This window comes from Cydia fagiglandana, chromosome 4 (genome assembly GCF_963556715.1).
Source record: "Cydia fagiglandana chromosome 4, ilCydFagi1.1, whole genome shotgun sequence".
Classification (NCBI taxonomy): Eukaryota; Metazoa; Arthropoda; class Insecta; order Lepidoptera; family Tortricidae; genus Cydia; species Cydia fagiglandana.
Window position 1 is genome coordinate 3,463,619 of NC_085935.1, and position 20,823 is coordinate 3,484,441.

The following is a 20,823-nucleotide window of genomic DNA, read 5'->3' on the forward strand; positions in this document are numbered from 1 at the left end:
ATATTTTTTTTTGTAGAGAATTCGTTTAGAAATTAAATTGTTTTAGATTCGTGTATTGATCGCTTTTTAATAAAGAGTACATTTTTACAAAAGTACTAATTATTTTAGCAAAGAATTATGCTACATAATGGACAAGAGTAGCAGTCCTAAGTAAAATAAAATTATTTTCTTGTGTAAAATCCGGAAATGGAGTTGGAGATTAAAATGTTCATAATTTCTGAACGACATTACTTCTAGTTGCCAGCATTTAAAATTTTCCTTGATTTTGTTGATAAAATGACAATTAGTATGTTACTTATTAGATTTAATTTATTTAATCTTCTTGTTGTTTTTTACACGTGTGACAGTTAAAAATTGTAGAGAGATTTTATTAGAACTAGGTTGAATATTCTAAGAGTTAGACCAAGAAAAGTCTGCAACGACTTTGATAGCCCCCGCAGTGCAAGTGTAATTTGAAACGTCAAACTTCTATGAAATTTTGACGTATAAATAACGGTTGCACTGCGTGGGCTATCAAAATCACTGCAGACTTTTCTTGATCCTAACTCTACATTATGGATCCACCGGTTTTTAAAATTTATGAGCTGGCAACTCCTAAAATGGCATGTGTCATTGTAGTCGTAGACATTACGTCAAAACGTTTAGACGTTTTCTTACTTTTCTTGTCTGTGGCTGTTGCTGATTATGGCTGATCGGGAGAAGTTGTGTCAGCAAACTCCACTTTATTTTTAGTTTTGAAAAAATATTTATCAAGCAACTAGTGTGTGTGTTTTCACGTGATAAGTGCAACAGTAGTCGTTTAATTATAGTGCAAGTGTTCCAATCGTGTTGTGTTATAGTGCATCGCGATCTATTATTAGGTTTTTTTTAGTCTTAAATTTCGCGTTATGTTCCATATTTGATTTGTAAGCAACCGTGGCGGTCAATATGGGGCAGAGTCCGAGTTCGATGAGGAGTAAGAGCGGTCGGCGCTCATTCCGAGGGTTTGCTCGGCGGCACAAAATGAATAAATCCAGTTTGAGCCATACATTCAGTTTGCCGCCGTCGGAGGAGTACCCGGAGCTGATGAATGTGAACACGGCCACGGAGGAGCAGCTGATGACCCTGCCCGGGGTGAACCGGCAGCTCGCGCGCGCCATAGTGCTGCACAGACAGATGATCGGCCGCTTCAAGCGCGTCGACGACCTTGCCTTAGTCTCAGGTGCGTGACCAACTCATTATGCTAATTCACTGACTCGGATGTTTTGCACATCATTGAATATTTATGCTAGCTTCTATATACATTGCCAGTCTAATTCCATTGTCTGTCTTAACTTTGTTTTAGGTATAGGAGCCGAGAAATTAGAGCTGCTTAGACCAGAAATATCAATTAGCAACCGCAAACAAGTTTCAAGAGCGAGCTCCTGCTCTCAATCGTTAGACAGCGTCCGAGTCTCAGTAGAAAGCAAGCTTTGTTCCGTTAATTCTTCCAGTGTTTTCCAATTGCAATGTGTGCCCGGTTTGAACCAAGAGATAGCAGCAAACATAGTAGACTACCGGAACAAGAAGGGACCATTCAAGTCGCTAGATGACTTAATAAAAGTCCGGGGAATGGATGTTGTGAGGCTGAGCACTGTAAAGCAACACCTAAGTCTAGAGCTAAGAAAATGCGAAAGTCTACAGCATCTGACCAACGGACATGTAAATGGTTGCTCAGATGAAACATTAGCTAAATCACTTTTAAATGGTGTCTCCAGTACACCAAAGACGCCTCATAGAAAAAGCTTATCAATGCCAAATAAACTGCCTATGACTTTACCGAATGGTTTTGCAACGGCACCTGTAAATGATATCCTAGATCTGCTGTCAGCATATTCGCACAGACCAATAGTTGAAGAGGATTTTAAATATGAGCGGGATGGGATCAAATGCTGTAGGATAGCTTCGTGGAATTTACATCAGCTTGACGTTGATAAGATAACAAATCCGGGCGTCAGAGAGGTCATATGCAGGACAATTTTGGAAAACAAGTAAGTAAAATTGATTTTCATATCTTAATAACATTAGACCAGGTTACCGGCATATAACCAGTGGCTATACTTAAAAATATATATTTAAATTATTCAGACATGATATATCAGAGATTTAGTTGCTAACCTATCATATGTTATCTTATCTACAATGTGGCAATATCTGTAGATAACTGATTATTTCACAATGAGCTCATGTAAATCTGTAATCACTGCACAGAACACTGATTATTGTATGGGCAGCTACTTTGTAATAGACAATAAAAATAATGATTAAATGGCTGAGTAAATCCTTTCACAGAAATGGGCTTTAGTTTCATAATTTCACTTTTACTATTTAACAAGAACTCAACAGAAAGTATATATATATATTTTTTAAGGAAGTAGTTAGTACTTATCATAATTATCATAAACTGTAAATAAAAATATACAAATTTTACCTTCCAATAAAATTGGTATTATGTTTCCTTCCACATCGAAGATCTTCATTGAGAGAGTAACGCGATCGTTGACCGATCGATGCCGCTAGCGTCTATGCAGTCGCTCCGCTCCACGCCGTGACGTAGTTCCGCTTCCCGTCCCTGCCAACCATTGCTCGCTTCCCGCTAATCGCCGCCGCCATGTCATTGTTGAGGAGAAGTACCGTCGGCATAAAAGTAGCCTAGTAGCCTGCCAGGAAGGCATTACTCAGATCTTCGATGTGGAAGGAAACATAATACCAATTTTATTGGAAGGTAAAATTTGTATATTATGTGTTCCGTACTCCACATCGAAGATCTTCATTGAGACCTGTTTATTATCTCCTGGTGGCGAGTTAGCGGGTGCGCAAGCGATAGGGCTACACCTACTGTCATAGAACTCAGAGAAAGAATAAATATGTATACACCATATTGCAACCCATGAAATCACAGTGACTCGTTATAATGTGAATTACAGGAAATTGAGAATTGAAATTGTAATCTCAGGTTCGAATCTGACGTTAAACTGGTTTAAGAGATTTCTCATTCGAAATCGCATCCGATCCGCAGAATCTCGGCGAGTCATGTTCCCAATTAACATAAGCGAAAATATCGCTAAGTGAATAGCTTTCCAGCCAATTTAGTTATTGAGTACATCGTGGATCAAAAGCAATCGTAGGCGAGGCCGGCTTGGATGAGACTGTGGCTGAAAGAAATAAGCGAAGTGTCCCCTAACATTTTGTGTAATTCTCGCAAGGTGACGTACCCAGACTACCTACTTATACTGGGTCTATACTTTATTCCGGAGCTTCTAAGAGTCCAGTCGGTAAGACACGTTATCTGGTTTAGAGCCGAATTTCGGACACAAAATAATAGCGTTAAAGTTATCTATGTAATTGCCCGGCCTACAGTGTAGTAGAGTAAGGTCATTGACCCTGCGGCCTGATGCTAACAGCAAAAGTGCGGCAGCTATTCTATCGTACTTCTTCTAACGTACCTAACGTTGTAGGGCTATTTAAATTAGGGCAAGTAGATGTCTCGCGTCCCAAGCTGGTGCTTTGGGAGGCGCTGGTCTCGCTATTAATGGCGTTGGAAGAAGGCATAGTGTCCGATAGTGGTTCATACACAGCACTTGTGAGAGGCTTATGAACGAGTATCGTTCTGAAAGCTAATATGGATAATAGAAATAGACGTCTGAGATAGTTCGCTACTTCACTGGATAGAGGTACCTGGCAGTTGATCTTATTTTTGATGCACCATAAAGACCATTTCTACATTGTGGCCGTACATGCAGCCTAGACAAGGGGACGATTTAGGGCTCCCGTTACTGGTTTTCTATACAAACACAGTACCGGAATCGGGAATATCCGGTTCTTCCATATTAGTGAGACAGTTGCGTTTCGTTCGCTACGTAGCGTTAGACCTTGGCATGTTATATGCATGCGCCAGTCACGCCAGTAGCGGACGTCACTCCTGATCCCGCCAGCTCGGTGTTGGAGCGTCCTATCTGACAGGAGCTACGCCTCATTCTTAAGGTCGTTGACTCGTAAGGGAGGGCGATCTGACGTTGTGTTCACTAGGACCGCCAGTAAATTGCAAGCTTACCACAGCTGCTTTAAGACTCTCCTTATCACGCCGTCGCAGAACACAGACTAGGCTGGGAGGTGGAGACATCCATGCCAAGTCTCACAGGCAGCTGTCAAACGTCGTGGTAGCAGTTCAATGAGTCTGTTAAGAAATACCGTGGCACAGTGCGAGGGCTCTCGAAAGCGGAGGCCGGCCAACAAGGCGCCTGTCAGGTGAAGACAGTCTCGCCGGCTGCTGGGCGCAGCTGCCACTCGGGCGCGCAGTGACTTCTTGATAAACCGTCGCCCTCGGGGTTGTACCGACCTGGCAAGTAGCAAGCAACCAGCGCGACCTGTAGACGATCTGCTGGCATCAGCAGTTTTTGCGACAGCCGTAGTAATGGAAGGGATGTAGTGTCGCCGTCGTTTTATGTATACTGTACCGGTGCGGTTGTATGTTTACACTTCTGCCGTCAGCGCTGCAGATGCGGCCCGTTAACGGATACTCTTCGCTGAAAGGGCCTTACCTCGTACATTGTCTACCAATATTGGAGATTGTAACGGACTGCTTGCATAAGATGAGGAAGAAAGTGGTGCGAGGCTTTCGGCAGCTCCGTGTTGCTGGGGACTGCGAAGGCTTCACCTTCCTCCATGAACTAAAGTTCGCGAATTTGAGACTGAACAGAAGGCATTGAGTCTCATTTCTGCGAGAAACTCTGCAGCAAGGCAGGCCTGTATGTCGCGAAAAAGAAAACTTTCAATCGGGGTGTTGTGCCGCGTGTCCCACGTGATGTCTAGGAGAGTGATGGTCTAATTCGCTTTATCCGAAGAGACACCCTATATCGAGTTAGTATAGGGCATCGAGTTAGTAGCATGCTTTTAAGGAAATCGAACTGATGAAATCAAGTCTAAAATCGATTTTGGCGTTTTGCGTAACAAAACTGTTTCGATAAAGTCGAATACAGACAGATGGAAACTGCTGGAGTCCTCCTGGCCCCTTTCTCATAGCACCGGAAACTCAAGCTTGTTCAGGCGCAGCGGGTTTATTTGTCCCATTTTGTTTATTATGGGCTTTTCGCACGAGTTCGTCTTTGTAAGACGGAACTTAAGCTGGAGAGCGCGAGCAAGCAGAGATAATTATGTGAAGTCTGCAGACCTTTTCGATGCCTTTCACCTCGGTTTCGAGCGGTCGCGCAGGGCCTTGTCGCTAGCTGTTCTCCGGTTGGACCACTCCATGGCCTCGAGAAGTCGTAGGAACTTCGAAGCGACACAGCGAAGTCGATCAGCACCTTTATGAAGCCCGGGAACACGACGTATTTTCCTCTGAGTATCGACATATCTTACCGCTTTCAACTCCGGGCAGTCGAGCCGCGCTAGGACGGGGCTCTTTACGACCTTGTCTGCCGTCGCCGGAGGATTCTTTAACCGAAACCAAGAGCTTAGCGGTCTGTTCGTGCTGTACCATACCATACCTATACCTGCACCATAGCTATAGGTGCCTGCGTACCTCAATGGAACCATGTGGACAGGACAAAACTGATACTGTGGCGCCCAGCGAGCAAGGGACGACATCGTCGTAGTTGCAGCATCGGTGGACAGCATCGGCGTGATTGTGGCAACCGCCGCCGCTCGGGAGGCGCCGGTGCGTGAAGCTAGGGGCGCCATCGTGGCGGCCGGCTCGGGGGGGGCACCGGTGCCTGAGGCCGGGCGACTCATGGCGGCCGCCACTGGTTCGGGAAGCGCTGGTGCGTGAGGCGAGGACCCATAGTGGCAGCCCGCTCTAGAGGCGTTGTCGCGTGAGGCGGGCGGCTCCATCGTGGCGGCCGCCGCCACCGGCTCGGGAGGCGCCGGTGCGTGAGGCGAGAGGCGCCATCGTGGCGGCCAGCTCGGGAGGCACCGGTGAATGAGGCGGTCGCCGTCTGGCTGGCTGGTCTGGGAGGCACTGGTGTGAGGCGAGAGGCGCCATCGTGGCGGCCAGCTCGAGAGGTGCCAGTGCGCAGGTGGTGGTGCCATCGTGGCGGGCGGCATCATCGTGGCGGGCAGCGCCATTGTGGCAGCCGCCGCCGCCGCGTCGATGCGTAAAGCGAGAGACGCCATCGTGGCGGCCAGCTCGGGGGGCAGGTGGCGTCATCGAGCGGGCGGCGCCATCATGGCGGCCACCGTCGCCAGGCTCAGGTGCGTGAGGCGAGAGGCGCCGTCGTGGCGGCCAGCTCGACAGGCGCCGGTGCGCGTGACGGACGTTACCGGCACGGGAGGCGCCGATGGCTAGGCTCGTAGCTGCACGCATCATCACGGCGACGCTGTTGCCCTCGGCGGTGCCATCGTGGTGGCCACCACCGGCGCGTAGGTCACTAGCGACGTCATGACGGGCGGCAACCAACGCGGCGATCGTCGCTGTACTCGTAGCATTTCCACTGCTTACACGTAACTTACCTTCCTTCCGCTCGAGCAGTCGGGACGCAGAAGCGGTCCGCCTTCACCTTGGCGCGATCCACCCGCGATGCGCTCGCAGCTGCAGGAGCGGGCGTGGGACGTCTCGCAGAGCCTCGCGGATCTCTCGGAGTCCCGCTGGACTGGAAGCGTCCGCACCACAACTGCAGCAACAGGAGCGGGCGTGTGACGTCTCTCGGAGTCCCGCGGACTGGAGGCGTCCGCACCGCGACTGCAGCAACAGGAGCGGACGTGTGACGTCTCTCGGAGTCCCGCGGACTGGAGGCGTCTGCACCGCGACTGCAGCAACAGGAGCGGGCGTGTGACGTCTCTCGGAGTCCCGCGGACTGGAGGCGTCCGCACCGCGACTGCAGTAACAGGAGCGGGCGTGTGACGTCTCTCCGAGTCCTGCGGACTGGAGGCGTCCACCGTGGCCCGCAGCGTCGCGGTGTCTCGGAGTCACCTTGGACGACAGCAGAAGAAAGACGTGGCGCCGGTGCGGCGCGCGCGGGCGGGGGCGGGCGCCGGGCCCGCGCCCCCGCACGCGCCCCCACGCCAGCGCGACAGGGGCGCCGCGGTCGCGCTGCAACTAACAACACGAGGTACTCCCAGACTACTGCCTGAGAACCCTCCTTAATATTAGAATATCTTAAGCTGGCTCACCGGATGGTTCGAGACAATCCAAACCTCCTTATCAGCGAAGCGCGGCACCCGACAGCGGCGCGCGCAGTCCGTCCGCCGCCGCGCCGCCCCCGCCGCCACCCGGGCGCCGTCTGCAGGCACGATGACCGCACGTTCCCTCTCCGATGCGGAGCGACTTGTTACCACTTGTTAACAAAAACCACTGACGCACTTCCTACTTCAATCTCGAAAATGCGAGTTAACGGTAACGATTTTAGCAGCATGGAATGTGAAAATTAATTTAGCAAGAAAAAAGTGGGTAGAATCAAAAAGCACCGTTCGATGACTTCGATCGCGAGACCGCCAAAAGACTAATAGTGGCGATCTCTGCCATATCTCACTATTTAATCGACCGAGCTTTGGATCGGAAATGTTAAAGCACCATGATGCAAAAATATACGCAAAAAATATTTGCGGACCATCGGTCAAGACGGTCGACGAAACAATGTCATGGCGGCGGCGATTAGCGGGAAGCGAGCAATGGTTGGCAGGGACGGGAAGCGGAACTACGTCACGGCGTGGAGCGGAGCGACTGCATAGACGCTAGCGGCATCGATCGGTCAACGATCGCGTTACTCTCTCAATGAAGATCTTCGATGTGGAGTACGGAACACATAATATTTTGTTTTGTGTTTTTTGCACTAATATAAATTATGTTAGCCTAAATGTCGAGCCGAATCTGGCCTCCTCCGCCAGTGGTGGGCTGACTTAGTTTCTTCATAGTATAAAAGATCTATTTCAGCCTATAATTATTAAGATTAAGGGCAATGAAAAATTCTTATGCTTACTTATGCCAAGTTGTTTCTAATGCTAACAAAAACAAAGTATAATCACTTATATTCTCAATTTCAATGTTCTATGAATCATGTATAATCACTTTTATTCTCAATTATAAATCATATCACTAGATTTTGCCAAACATCAAGTCAGTGTCTTGAATTAGCCGATTATTCTCCTACTTTCTATTGGAAACAAGCCATTAAATGAAATGATCTACACCGCACATGCCAACTTTTCACACTTAAAAGCCATATTTGATATGCTTTGCTAATGGAAATGAGGCTAAGTGATATAAACAGTAGTTGGCTTTTGTTCAAGTTTACAAAACATTAAATTATCAACAAATGAACCATAAATACCATAACATGTACAGTCAACAACAGAGCTATGAATACAGGCAAAGTGTCAAAAATATGTATACAGTACTTTATTGCCTGTACATTAAGGTCGTGTATACATATTTTTGGCACTTTGCCTGTATTCATAGCTCTGTTGTTGACTGTACCTACTCACTAGTTGCTATGAAAGATTATCTGTGTGACTTATTATGAGTTTCTTAATTTAATAAATAATAATGCAATTGTTTGCAAACATACGTGTAAGCATGCATAACATAATAAGAACCATATGGTAATAAATAACTTAAATAAGTCACAAAGTTCATTGAATTATTGATTCTAAATGCACTAAGTGAAAAACAATATTACCCAACAATACATATTATATTGCTGTTTCTTTTTTTATAATTTACTTATCAGATATATCAAATTGGAAAATATTTGTATTTAATATATTTAGATAATAGTATCAATGTGTACAAAGGCGAGCTTACCCTTTTTTGTTGTGGTTCTCTAATAGAAAGAATATGACACTGATGTCTTAGAGAATATGAAAAAACCGGGCAAGTGCGAGTCGGACTCGCGCACGAAGGGTTCCGTACCATAATGCAAAAAAAAACAAAAAAAAAACGGTCACCCATCCAAGTACTGACCACTCCCGACGTTGCTTAACTTTGGTCAAAAATCACGTTTGTTGTATGGGAGCCCCCACTTAAATCTTTATTTTATTCTGTTTTTAGTATTTGTTGTTATAGCGGCAACAGAAATACATCATCTGTGAAAATTTCAACTGTCTAGCTGTCACGGTTCGTGAGATACAGCCTGGTGACAGACGGACGGACGGACGGACAGCGAAGTCTTAGTAATAGGGTCCCGTTTTACCCTTTGGGTACGGAACCCTAAAAAATACCACTCACTTTAAAAAAGTTTACTTTTCTCTCACCCCTGTGAAAACTTCAAAAAATCCTACTTCAAAAAAATTTACTTGTGCACCCAATTTTGTGAAACCGTGCCTTATTGCAAGCTGCATTAAGGTTGATTTTATCAAATCCCCTTTTGGTAACTTAACCATATCTCCACAGATTGTCCCTCATAGCAATCCAAGACGTCCTGGACGCGGCGGCTCTGAAGATCCTTTGCGACGAGCTGAACTCGCCCTCGCTGCGAAGAGTTAGGGAGTGGAAGAGCAATAGTCACAGATGGGAGTACTGCATAGCTGACCAGTTAGATAGGTAAGCAAACCTATTCTTGCCGAATTAAAAGAAACTGGAGTTCAAGCCTTGCTTGCACCAAAGACATATGTAACTTCGTATAAGATGAATAAAGTCTAAGAAAAAAACGTGCTTCGGAAATCAAGAAAAAGTCATTCTCGCATAGATGGCGCACACAACCTTTGGCCTATGCGCGGCTAGATGGCGTGACGACACCATTTCATATTTAACAATTTTAACGCATAGATATGATAGATATTAGTGAATGAACATCAATAAAATGCTGCAATGTTTATTTTGAGTTATAGTCGTGTGTCGATAGATGGCAGTAAATTTACAGTGACTTCAACATTTACTATGACAGAACCCCTCTATACTATATATTCTTTTTGCTTGCACTTAATAGACCGAAAAGCGTAGTCTTGGTCTTTACCAAAATAGATTGTTTAAAAATAGGTTATCTTATTACTAAACCAGTCAAAGATTTATATAAGGCATATTCAAGTGAGAGAAAATAAATGTTATTGTATCACCTCTTAGAGTTTAGTAATGTTAGATTTAGGTTAGTATTCAATGAATAGGCCTTGACATTTTAAAATTAAGGAGAGGTATAGCCAAACCAGTTTGTATCAGTTTTAGCTATCTAACTAATTTCGTCATCCAAGTAGACTCAAACATTTTATTTCAATCTAGATTTTAGTTTGTTTACCTTAACAGACTGACAAAAATATAGAAAATATTTTAGTTTAACCCTTTGAATGCCAAGAACCGTTAAAGCAGTCGTGAGTTGTGCCTGTAATGCTTGAACTCTTGTGTTACGGCGCACATTTTCAAAGAAGGGTTAGGTTATTGCTTTCGTATAAGGTTTACATTTACATCTAGCTCATACCACTGGGGAGACACTCCTCACTTCGGTTGTACTCGGCTCCGTTCGGCTCAGCATTGCTCCGAGCAATTATTAGGTTTGGCATCACTTGACTTCTTTTTGCGACCACAACCACAGATAAGATAACCACTTGAATTTTTACAACCCTAAATAGCCGAAAGGGATAGTTCCATATATTAGAAAGGGATAGCATGATTCGACCCTGAACCGCTGTCAAACTTCGGGTTTGTAGGAAGTGTCTTTTCTGTACGGTAGTACATACTATTATTTATTCTGTGCTCATACCAATGATGATAGCGTGTGCGTGATATTTTAGACGTGACAAAGGGCTGTGAAAATGGCCTATTATTATAATGGGCTCCATATAGTAAATATTGTATGTTTAAAAACTTTAAAACAATGAAGAATATCATTCTTCGTTATCACGTTTACTTCTTGTTTGTATGAAATAAAACATGACACGCGTATTATTAAGTACAAGCAACTTGTATATGTATATGTATTTGCATAAGTTGATATTGTAAAAGTATATGTGACGTCCCACGCCACGCCACACGCCACAAAAGGTACCTTATGGCGGTTGGCGCTTACGCTATTATTAACGCCGCTCCAATATTATGTGTTCCGTACTCCACATCGGATATCTTCATTGAGAGAGTAACGCGATCGTTGACCAATGATGCCGCTAGCGTCTATGTAGTCGCTCCGCCCCACGCCGTGACGTAGTTCCGCTTCCACTTCCTGCGAACCGTTGCTCGCTTCCCGCCACTCGCCACCGCCATGTCTTTGTTTCGTCGACCGTCTTGACCGATGGTCCGCAAATATTTTTTGCGTATATTTTTGCAGCATGGTGCTTTAACATTTCCGATCCAAAGCTCGGTCGATTAAATAGTGAGATATGGCAGAGATCGCCACTATTAGTCTTTTGGCGGTCTCGCGATCGAAGTCATCGAACGGTGCTTTTCGATTCTACCCACTTTTTTCTTGCTAAATTAATTTTCACATTCCATGCTGCTAAAATCGTTACCGTTAACTCGCATTTTCGAGATCGAAGTAGGAAGTGCGTCAGTGGTTTTTGTTAACAAGACGTAACAAGTCGCTCCGCATCGGAGAGGGAACGTGCGGTCATCGTGCCTGCGGCGGCGGCGGCGGCGCGGCGGCGGACGGCCTGCGCGCGCTGCTTTCGGGCGCCGCGCTTCGCTGATAAGGAGGTTTGGATTGTCTCGAACCATCCGGTGAGCCAGTTTAAGATATTCTAATTTTATTGGCGTTCAGAAGTTACTTCGTCACTAAAGGAGGGTTCTCAGGCAGGAGCCTGGGAGTACCTCGTGTTGTTAGTTGCGGCGCGACCGGGGCGCCCCGTCCCCCGGCGCGGGGGCGCGGGCCCGGCGCCCGCCCCCGCCCGCGCGCGCCGCGTCTTCTGCTGTCGTCCAAGGTGACTCCGAGACACCGCGCCGCTGCGGGCCACGGTGGACGCCTCCAGTCCGCAGGACTCGGAGAGACGTCACACGCCCGCTCCTGTTGCTGCAGTCGCGGTGCGGACGCCTCCAGTCGCGGTGCGGACGCCTCCAGTCCGCGGGACTCCGAGAGACGTCACACGCCCGCTCCTGTTGCTGCAGTCGCGGTGCGGACGCCTCCAGTCCGCGGGACTCCGAGAGACGTCACACGCCCGCTCCTGTTGCTGCAGTCGCGGTGTGGACGCCTCCAGTCCGCGGGACTCCGAGAGACGTCACACGCCCGCTCCTGTTGCTGCAGTCGCGGTGCGGACGCCTCCAGTCCGCGGGACTCCGAGAGACGTCACACGCCCGCTCCTGTTGCTGCAGTCGCGGTGCGGACGCCTCCAGTCCGCGGGACTCCGAGAGGCGTCACACGCCCGCTCCTGCTGCTGCAGTCGCTGTGCGGACGCCTCCAGTCCGCGGGACTCCGAGAGACGTCACACGCCCGCTCCTGTTGCTGCAGTCACGGTGCGTACGCCTCCAGTCCGCGGGACTCCGCGAGACGTTACACGCCCGCTCCTATTGCTGCAGTTGCGGTGCGGACGCTTCCAGTCCAGCGGGACTCCGAGAGATCCGCGTGGCTCTGCGCGTCACACGCCCGCTCCTGCAGCTGCGGGCGCATCGCGGGTGGATCGCGCCAAGGTGAAGGCGGACCGCTTCTGCGTCCCGACTGCTCGAGCGGAAGGAAGGTAAGTTACGTGTAAGCAGTGGAAAGGCTACGAGTACAGCGACGATCGCCGCGTTGGTTGCCGGCCGTCATGACGTCGCTGGTGACCTACGCGCCGGTGGTGGCCACCACGATGGCACCGCCGAGGGCAACAGCGTCGCCGTGATGATGCGTGCAACTACGAGCCTAGCCATCGGCGCCTCCCGTGCCGGTAACGTCCGTCACGCGCACCGGCGCCTGTCGAGCTGGCCGCCACGACGGCGCCTCTCGCACCTGAGCCTGGCGACGGTGGCCGCCATGATGGCGCCGCCCGCTCGATGACACCGCCTGCCCCCCGAGCTGGCCGCCACGATGGCGCCTCTCGCATTACGCATCGACGCGGCGGCGGCGGCTGCCACAATGGCGCTGCCCGCCACGATGATGCCGCCCGCCACGATGGCACCACCACCTGCGCACTGGCGCCTCTCGAGCTGGCCGCCACGATGGCGCCTCTCGCCTCACAGCAGTGCCTCCCAGACCAGCCAGCCAGACGGCGACCGCCTCATGCACCGGTGCCTCCCGAGCTGGCCGCCACGATGGCGCCTCTCGCCGCACGCACCGGCGCCTCCCGAGCCGGTGGCGGCGGCCGCCACGATGGAGCCGCCCGCCTCACGCGACAACGCCTCTAGAGCGGGCCGCCACTATGGGTCCTCGCCTCACGCACCAGCGCTTCCCGAACCAGTGGCGGCCGCCATGAGCCGCCCGGCCTCAGGCACCGGTGCCCCACCCCCCCCCCCCCGAGCCGGCCGCCACGATGGCGCCCCTAGCTTCACGCACCGGCGCCTCCCGAGCGGCGGCGGTTGCCACAATCACGCCGATGCTGTCCACCGATGCTGCAACTACGACGATGTCGTCCCTTGCTCGCTGGGCGCCACAGTATCAGTTTTGTCCTGTCCACATGGTTCCATTGAGGTACGCAGGCGCCTATAGCTATGGTGCAGGTATAGGTATGGTATGGTACAGCACGAACAGACCGCTAAGCTCTTGGTTTCGGTTAAAGAATCCTCCGGCGACGGCAGACGAGGTCGTAAAGAGCCCCGTCCTAGCGCGGCTCGACTGCCCGGAGTTGAAAGCGGTAAGATATGTCGATACTCAGAGGAAAATACGTCGTGTTCCCGGGCTTCATAAAGGTGCTGATCGACTTCGCTGTGTCGCTTCGAAGCTCCTACGACTTCTCGAGGCCATGGAGTGGTCCAACCGGAGAACAGCTAGCGACAAGGCCCTGTGCGACCGCTCGAAACCGAGGTGAAAGGCATCGAAAAGGTCTGCAGACTTCACATAATTATCTCTACTTGCTCGCGCTCTCCAGCTTAAGTTCCGTCTTACAAAGACGAACTCGTGCGAAAAGCCATAATAAACAAAATGGGACAAATAAACCCGCTGCGCCTGAACAAGCTTGAGTTTCCGGTGCTAAGAGAAAGGGGCCAGGAGGACTCCAGCAGTTTCCATCTGTCTGTATTCGACTTTATCGAAACAGTTTTGTTACGCAAAGCGCCAAAATCGATTTTAGACTTGATTTCATCAGTTCGATTTCCTTAAAAGCATGCTACTAACTCGATGCCCTATACTAACTCGATATAGGGTGTCTCTTCGGATAAAGCGAATTAGACCATCACGCTCCTAGACATCACGTGGGACACGCGGCACAACACACCGATTGAAAGTTTTCTTTTTCGCGACATACAGGCCTGCCTTGCTGCAGAGTTTCTCGCAGAAATGAGACTCAATGCCTTCTGTTCAGTCTCAAATTCGCAAACTTTAGTTCATGGAGGAAGGTGAAGCCTTCGCAGTCCCCAGCAACACGGAGCTGCCGAAAGCCTCGCACCACTTTCTTCCTCATCTTATGCAAGCAGTCCGTTACAATCTCCAATATTGGTAGACAATGTACGAGGTAAGGCCCTTTCAGCGAAGAGTAACCGTTAACGGGCCGCATCTGCAGCGCTGACGACAGAAGTGTAAACATACAACCGCACCGGTACAGTATACATAAAACGACGGCGACACTACATCCCTTCCGTTACTACGGCTGTCGCAAAAACTGCTGATGCCAGCAGATCGTCTACTGGTCGCGCTGGTTGCTTGCTACTTGCCAGGTCGGTACAACCCCCGAGGGCAACGGTTTATCAAGAAGTCACTGCGCGCCCGAGTGGCAGCTGCGCCCAGCAGCCGCCGAGACTGTCTTCACCTGACAGGCGCCTTGTTGGCCGGCCTCCGCTTTCGAGAGCCCTCGCACTGTGCCACGGTATTTCTTAACAGACTCATTGAACTGCTACCACGACCTTTGACAGCTGCCTGTGAGACTTGGCATGGATGTCTCCACCTCCCAGCCTAGTCTGTGTACTGCGACGGCGTGATAAGGAGTCTTAAAGCAGCTGTGGTAAGCTTGCAATTTACTGGCGGTCCTAGTGAACACAACGTCAGACCGCCCTCCCTTACGAGTCAACGACCTTAAGAATGAGGCGTACCTCCTGTCAGATAGGACGCTCCAACACCGAGCTGGCGGGATCAGGAGTGACGTCCGCTACTGGCGTGACTGGCGCATGCATATAACATGCCAAGGTCTAACGCTACGTAGCGAACGAAACGTAACTGTCACTGTCTCACTAATATGGAAGAACCGGATATTCCCGATTCCGGTACTGTGTTTGTATAGAAAACAGTAACGGGAGCCCCTAGATCGTCCGCTTGTCTAGGCTGCATGTACGGCCACAATGTAGAAACGGTATTTGTGGTGCATCAAAAATAAGATCAACTGCCAGGTACCTCTATCCAGTGAAGTAGCGAGCTATCTCAGACGTCTATTTCTATTATCCATGTTAGCTTTCAGAACGATACTCGTTCATAAGCCTCTCACAAGTGCTGTGTATGAACCACTATCGGACACTATGCCTTCTTCCAACGCCATTAATAGCGAGACCAGCGCCTCCCAAAGCACCAGCTTGGGACGCGAGACATCTACTTGCCCTAATTTAAATAGCCCTACAACGTTAGGTACGTTAGAAGAAGTACGATAGAATAGCTGCCGCACTTTTGCTGTTAGCATCAGGCCGCAGGGTCAATGACCTTACTCTACTACACTGTAGCCCGGGCAATTATATAGATAACTTTAACGCTATTATTTTGTGTCCGAAATTCGGCTCTAAACCAGATAACGTGTCTTACCGACTGGACTCTTAGAAGCTCCGGAATAAAGTATAGACCCAGTATAAGTAGGTAGTCTGGGTACGTCACCTTGCGAGAATTACACAAAATGTTAGGGGACACTTCGCTTATTTCTTTCAGCCACAGTCTCATCCAAGCCGGCCTCGCCTACGATTGCTTTTGATCCACGATGTACTTAATAACTAAATTGGCTGGAAAGCTATTCACTTAGCGATATTTTCGCTTATGTTAATTGGGAACATGACTCGCCGAGATTCTGCGGATCGGATGCGATTTCGAATGAGAATTCTCTTAAACCAGTTTAAGTCAGATTCGAACCTGAGATTACAATTTCAATTCTCAATTTCCTGTAATTCACATTATAACGAGTCACTGTGATTTCATGGGTTGCAATATGGTGTATACATATTTATTCGTTCTCTGAGTTCTATGACAGTAGGTGTAGCCCTATCGCTTGCGCGCCCGCTAACTCGCCACCAGGAGATAATAAACAGGTCTCAATGAAGATATCCGATGTGGAGTACGGAACACATAATATAAAAATTTTACCTTCCAATAAAATTATTATTATGTTTCCTATCCACATCGGATATCTGAGTAATGCCTTCCTGGCAGGCTACTAGGCTACTTTTATGCCGACGGTACTTCTCCTCAACAATGACATGGCGGTGGCGAGTGGCGGGAAGCGAGCAACGGTTCGCAGGAAGTGGAAGCGGAACTACGTCACGGCGTGGGGCGGAGCGACTACATAGACGCTAGCGGCATCATTGGTCAACGATCGCGTTACTCTCTCAATGAAGATATCCGATGTGGATAGGAAACATAATAATAATTTTATTGGAAGGTAAAATTTTTATATTATTGCGGCGCTATGCGACGTAAGCGCCAGCCGCCATAAGGTACCTTTTGCCGTGGAACGTCACATATGTGTAAGTAAGCTGTACCTACTACATACACTCCAGTACACACTAAATGCGTCTGTAGCTACAGCTTGCCAAAAAGGAGTAGAAACTAATAAGTGGCAACAGTGGCGTAACTAGGGGGGGGTTGGAGGGGGCACGTGCCCCGGGCGCCGTCCAACGGGGGGGCGCCAAAATGCACAAGACCTTTCGTTAGGAGGGAGGGGGGGGGCGCAAATTCGGTGCCTGCCCCGGGCGCCATATCCTCTAGCTACGCCTCTGAGTGGCAACACTGTAGTGTCGTCTCTTTCAAACCAATCTATTTAAGAAAACGGGACGACACTACAGTGTTGCCACTTTTTAATTTCTACTCTTTTTTGCCAAGCTGTAGTATGGTACAGTCGCTATCAGATATATCGGCGCGGCCAAGGTGTTCACAATATCTGAACACGCACTCTAACGCCTTGACAATAGAGGCGTGTTCAGATATTTGTGGGCACCTCGGTCGCTCCGATATATCTGATGGCGACTGTATCAGTACTCAAACCACAGCACTCGAAATCTTATCTGCTGTATAGGAAAGTTTGCATTTTCCTGCTTATCTATCCATCTTGGTAAGAGTTGCATAACAAATTAGTCATTGGCTTCGTTCGCATAAAAGTAGTTAAAATTTCCATTTTCACTCCTATAGGGGTTGAATTTCAAATAAGTAATATTAAGGCTGTATAAAGAAAGATATAAAACTATACGTTATGTCGAAGAAACTTACAGTAGCTACCAGTGGCGGTGCGTCAAACATATCCATAGGCAAGTCGGGGCTAATTTGGCTTACATATTTCCTTTATAACTCTGCATAAACGTCCAAAAACAGGCAAGCCGATAGGCATCGGCTTTTATAAAAAAAAATCATTTATTTCAGAAAACAGGTTCCATAATATGGTTAGTAACTCTTAACTTAACAACTATGTTAGTTTATTTGTAAAAAGACGCGCCGCCACTGGTAGCTACAGTACCTCTGCCGTTTCTAGCTCCCAAGATGGAGGCATTGACACTCATTATGCATAGCCAATTACAGTGTGCCCTATCTATTTATAGACATAAATGCTTCTTGAAGGAAAACTGGACTATGATACATATAAGAATAAGATAAGTACATTGAATTTAAATGCATTGCATACGTAACGTATACCTTAATAAGTTTCTTGTAATTAATAGTACATTATTGCAGAGGCCGGGAAAGGGCAATTCGTGGATGAGTTTCGATTTTGTCGGACGACGCGAAGCGGAGTCCGACAAAGAAGACGAATCCACGAATTGCTATTCCTGCCGAGTACTGGAGTCAGTTACGGATCGCTGCCATATATGACCCAAAAATTTTTTATTAAGCTATGAGCTTCATCACATATGATCTCTGAGTAATTCTAAGCATTTATAGCCTCGGAGGCGATAAGAAGCGTGCGTCTAGTCGAGGAGGGCGGAGTACAAAGACGGCCGCCACCCGTCATCATTCAAAAAAATCTGTTCTGGTCTTGGTGGCTACTAGGGCAAGTTTGGTATCATTTTCATATAAACCGGAGACGTGGAATTCATTGCTGATATTTGTTTATTTCAGTTTCATTGTAATTTTGCAAGAAAAACGTAAAAAGATAAAAACTTGGGATGGAGGTTTTTGCTTTGAGAGCTAATAACTTTTGTATAGTGGCCAAAAGTATCATACAAAAAATACTATAATAAAGCGCAATTCATGCAGCTTCTAAACATATACATGTTTAGTAATATCCTACTGTAAAAAGATGGTGAAAAAATTATTAAATGACCGCAGCGCGGGTAGTTGGACTCTCGCTAGGCGGAGTTTATCTTACAAAAGTACGAGTATCTACGTAGGTAACTCTGCTTACTTTGCTAGATTTTATGATGACGAATAAAATGCTTTCTGTATATTTAATGTCCGCAGTTTCCAGTACACAGACATAATTCTGGTATAGGTTAAAAAAATACACACAGTCCCCATCCCATCCTAAATCCCCATCCCCATAATCCCCATGTCTAAAGAGGAGGACGGCTCGCTTAACAAATAAGATCATGTACAACCGCAATTTCAGGTTGGGTTAAGTTAGGTTCGTTAGTTACCTTTTATCCCTCAGAGCAGAAAATAGAAGCCCCGCGACGCGGGGCTTCGTTGGTTTGTCACCAAGTCATACTTGCATAACCTATATTAGTATGACAAATACACATAGCTGTTATGATTTCTAAATGTAAGCTCTCCGCATAATAGTTATTTGTTTTACAAGGGGGCAAAGTTGTTGTTTAACCGCTCGTGCTAATATTGATACCCGATCAAGCGAAAGATTTCAAAATTTAACCACGAGCGTAGTGAGTGGTTCGAAAAATGGAATCTTGAGCGTTGTAAGGGTTTCAAAGAACGAGGGTTAAACAAAATTTGCCGCCGAGTGAAACACAGAATTTTTCACCACACCAACCTGAAGCAAATATTAAATGTAAAATATCAAACAAAATCAAACCAAATCAAATCGAAATGAATGTTATGTGCAGGTTGAAGTTATTTATTAAAAACAACAAGTAAGTACCTATAAAATTACTTAAAGTGAGTTATAGCATGAAAATTATCGTGAAAATAAATATTTTGCCTCTTCCTAAGTAGTACAATTTCTCTCATAAATAGTGTTTTAATATTATCAGCAAAAATAAGAGCGCTATTTTATTAGAATAATTTATAATAGTTATTTCTCGGACCCAATTTTGGACCCGGGTATATCCTTAAACTACGTTCAAAAGAGAGGTATGGGCACTGTGAATGTCATCTCGCTTTGTGTGGTAGGGCACAGCACAGCGGATGTCATTCCAGATCTATCCGAGCAGAGCCCAACTGGGGAAGTACGTACTTACCTCCACCTTACAGAAAACACCGATCAAATAACACTAGGCCCCACTCAAATCGTTGCAAGTGCATTAAAATTAAAGTGCATAAAATTATGTCTGTATGATGAATTATGTCTGGATGAAAGTATTTTATTCGTCATCATAAAATCTAGCAAAGTAAGCATACCTACGTAGATACTCGTACTCGATCATTTTGTAAGATAAACGACGGTCCGCAAGATAAACGAAAGTCCAACTACCCGCGCTGCGGTCATTTAATAATTTTTTCACCATCTTTTTGCAGTAGGATATTACTCAACGTGTATATGTTTAGAATCTGCATGAATTCCGCTTTAATATGATATTTTTGGCCACTATACAAAAGTTATTAGCTCTCAAAGCATAAACCTCCATCCTAAATTTTCATCTTTTTACGTTTTTCTTGTAAAATTACTATGAAGCCGAAAAAAACAAATATCAACAATGAATTTTACGTCTCCGGTTTATACGAAAATGATACCAAACTTGCCCTAGTAGCCACCAGGACCAGAACAGATTTTTTTGAATGATGACGGGTGGCGGCCATCTTTGTACCCCCCCTCCCCTTATTGCCTCCCAGGCTTGAAATGCTTAGAATTACTCAAAGATCATATGTGATGAAGCTCATAGCTTAATAAAAATTTTTTGGGTCAACTTCATAACTGACTCCGCTAGAGGCATATATAGTGCTTTTCTCCAAACATGCGAGGAAATAAGCTAAAATAATTATTATTTAAGCATCAAGCATCACTCAAATCAAACCTTCACATCCAAAATGTCAAAAACAATTTCCCTCTTTAATTAATTTTTAAAAGTTAAAGGCACAAACTTATTCTGCCATTCAGTACCATTCAATATGCGTTCATTCAATATAATCGCGCAATATAGTTTGTCAAACCAACTTTTCAGTCAGTAAGAACCAGGAAAACTATACCCATCCTTTTCTTTTGGGTGCTAGTACTAGTGTAAGACAAAGATAGTATGATTCTCTTTGTCTATGTTTGAAATGAGAAAGTCCTTTGACAAACTATGTAAGCTTTATGAACACGGATGAGATTTAAAAAAAAAAAAATAATAATCTTTGATTTTATTAAGCAGTATTCGCACGATCATACACGTGAAATGATAGCTGATCGGGTCGTGTAGAAGCGGCTCGCGGCAATAATAATTGGCTGTTTGCGTTTTTTATTATTAAAAAGTAAAAAACACTACAGTAATAAGTTATTACTGTAGTGTTTTTTTACTTCCCGTCCGCTAGAACAGGACAGCGATAGTTTGATGTT

General features: G+C 46.8%; 1 protein-coding gene across 2 annotated transcripts in view; it reads left to right on the forward strand.

Moving 5' to 3' along the window:
- Positions 1 to 632: 632 nt before the first annotated feature.
- The window catches only part of LOC134663516 (endonuclease/exonuclease/phosphatase family domain-containing protein 1-like), a 42,036-nt gene continuing 21,845 nt past the window's right edge, over positions 633 to 20,823 (forward strand). For both annotated transcript variants that reach the window (XM_063519908.1, XM_063519907.1), the window contains exons 1-3: positions 633 to 1,201; positions 1,325 to 2,009; positions 9,344 to 9,493. In XM_063519908.1, coding sequence (XP_063375978.1) covers positions 928 to 1,201; positions 1,325 to 2,009; positions 9,344 to 9,493 — 1,109 coding nt within the window. In that variant the 5' untranslated portion in view covers positions 633 to 927. The remainder of the gene's footprint in view (positions 1,202 to 1,324; positions 2,010 to 9,343; positions 9,494 to 20,823) is intronic.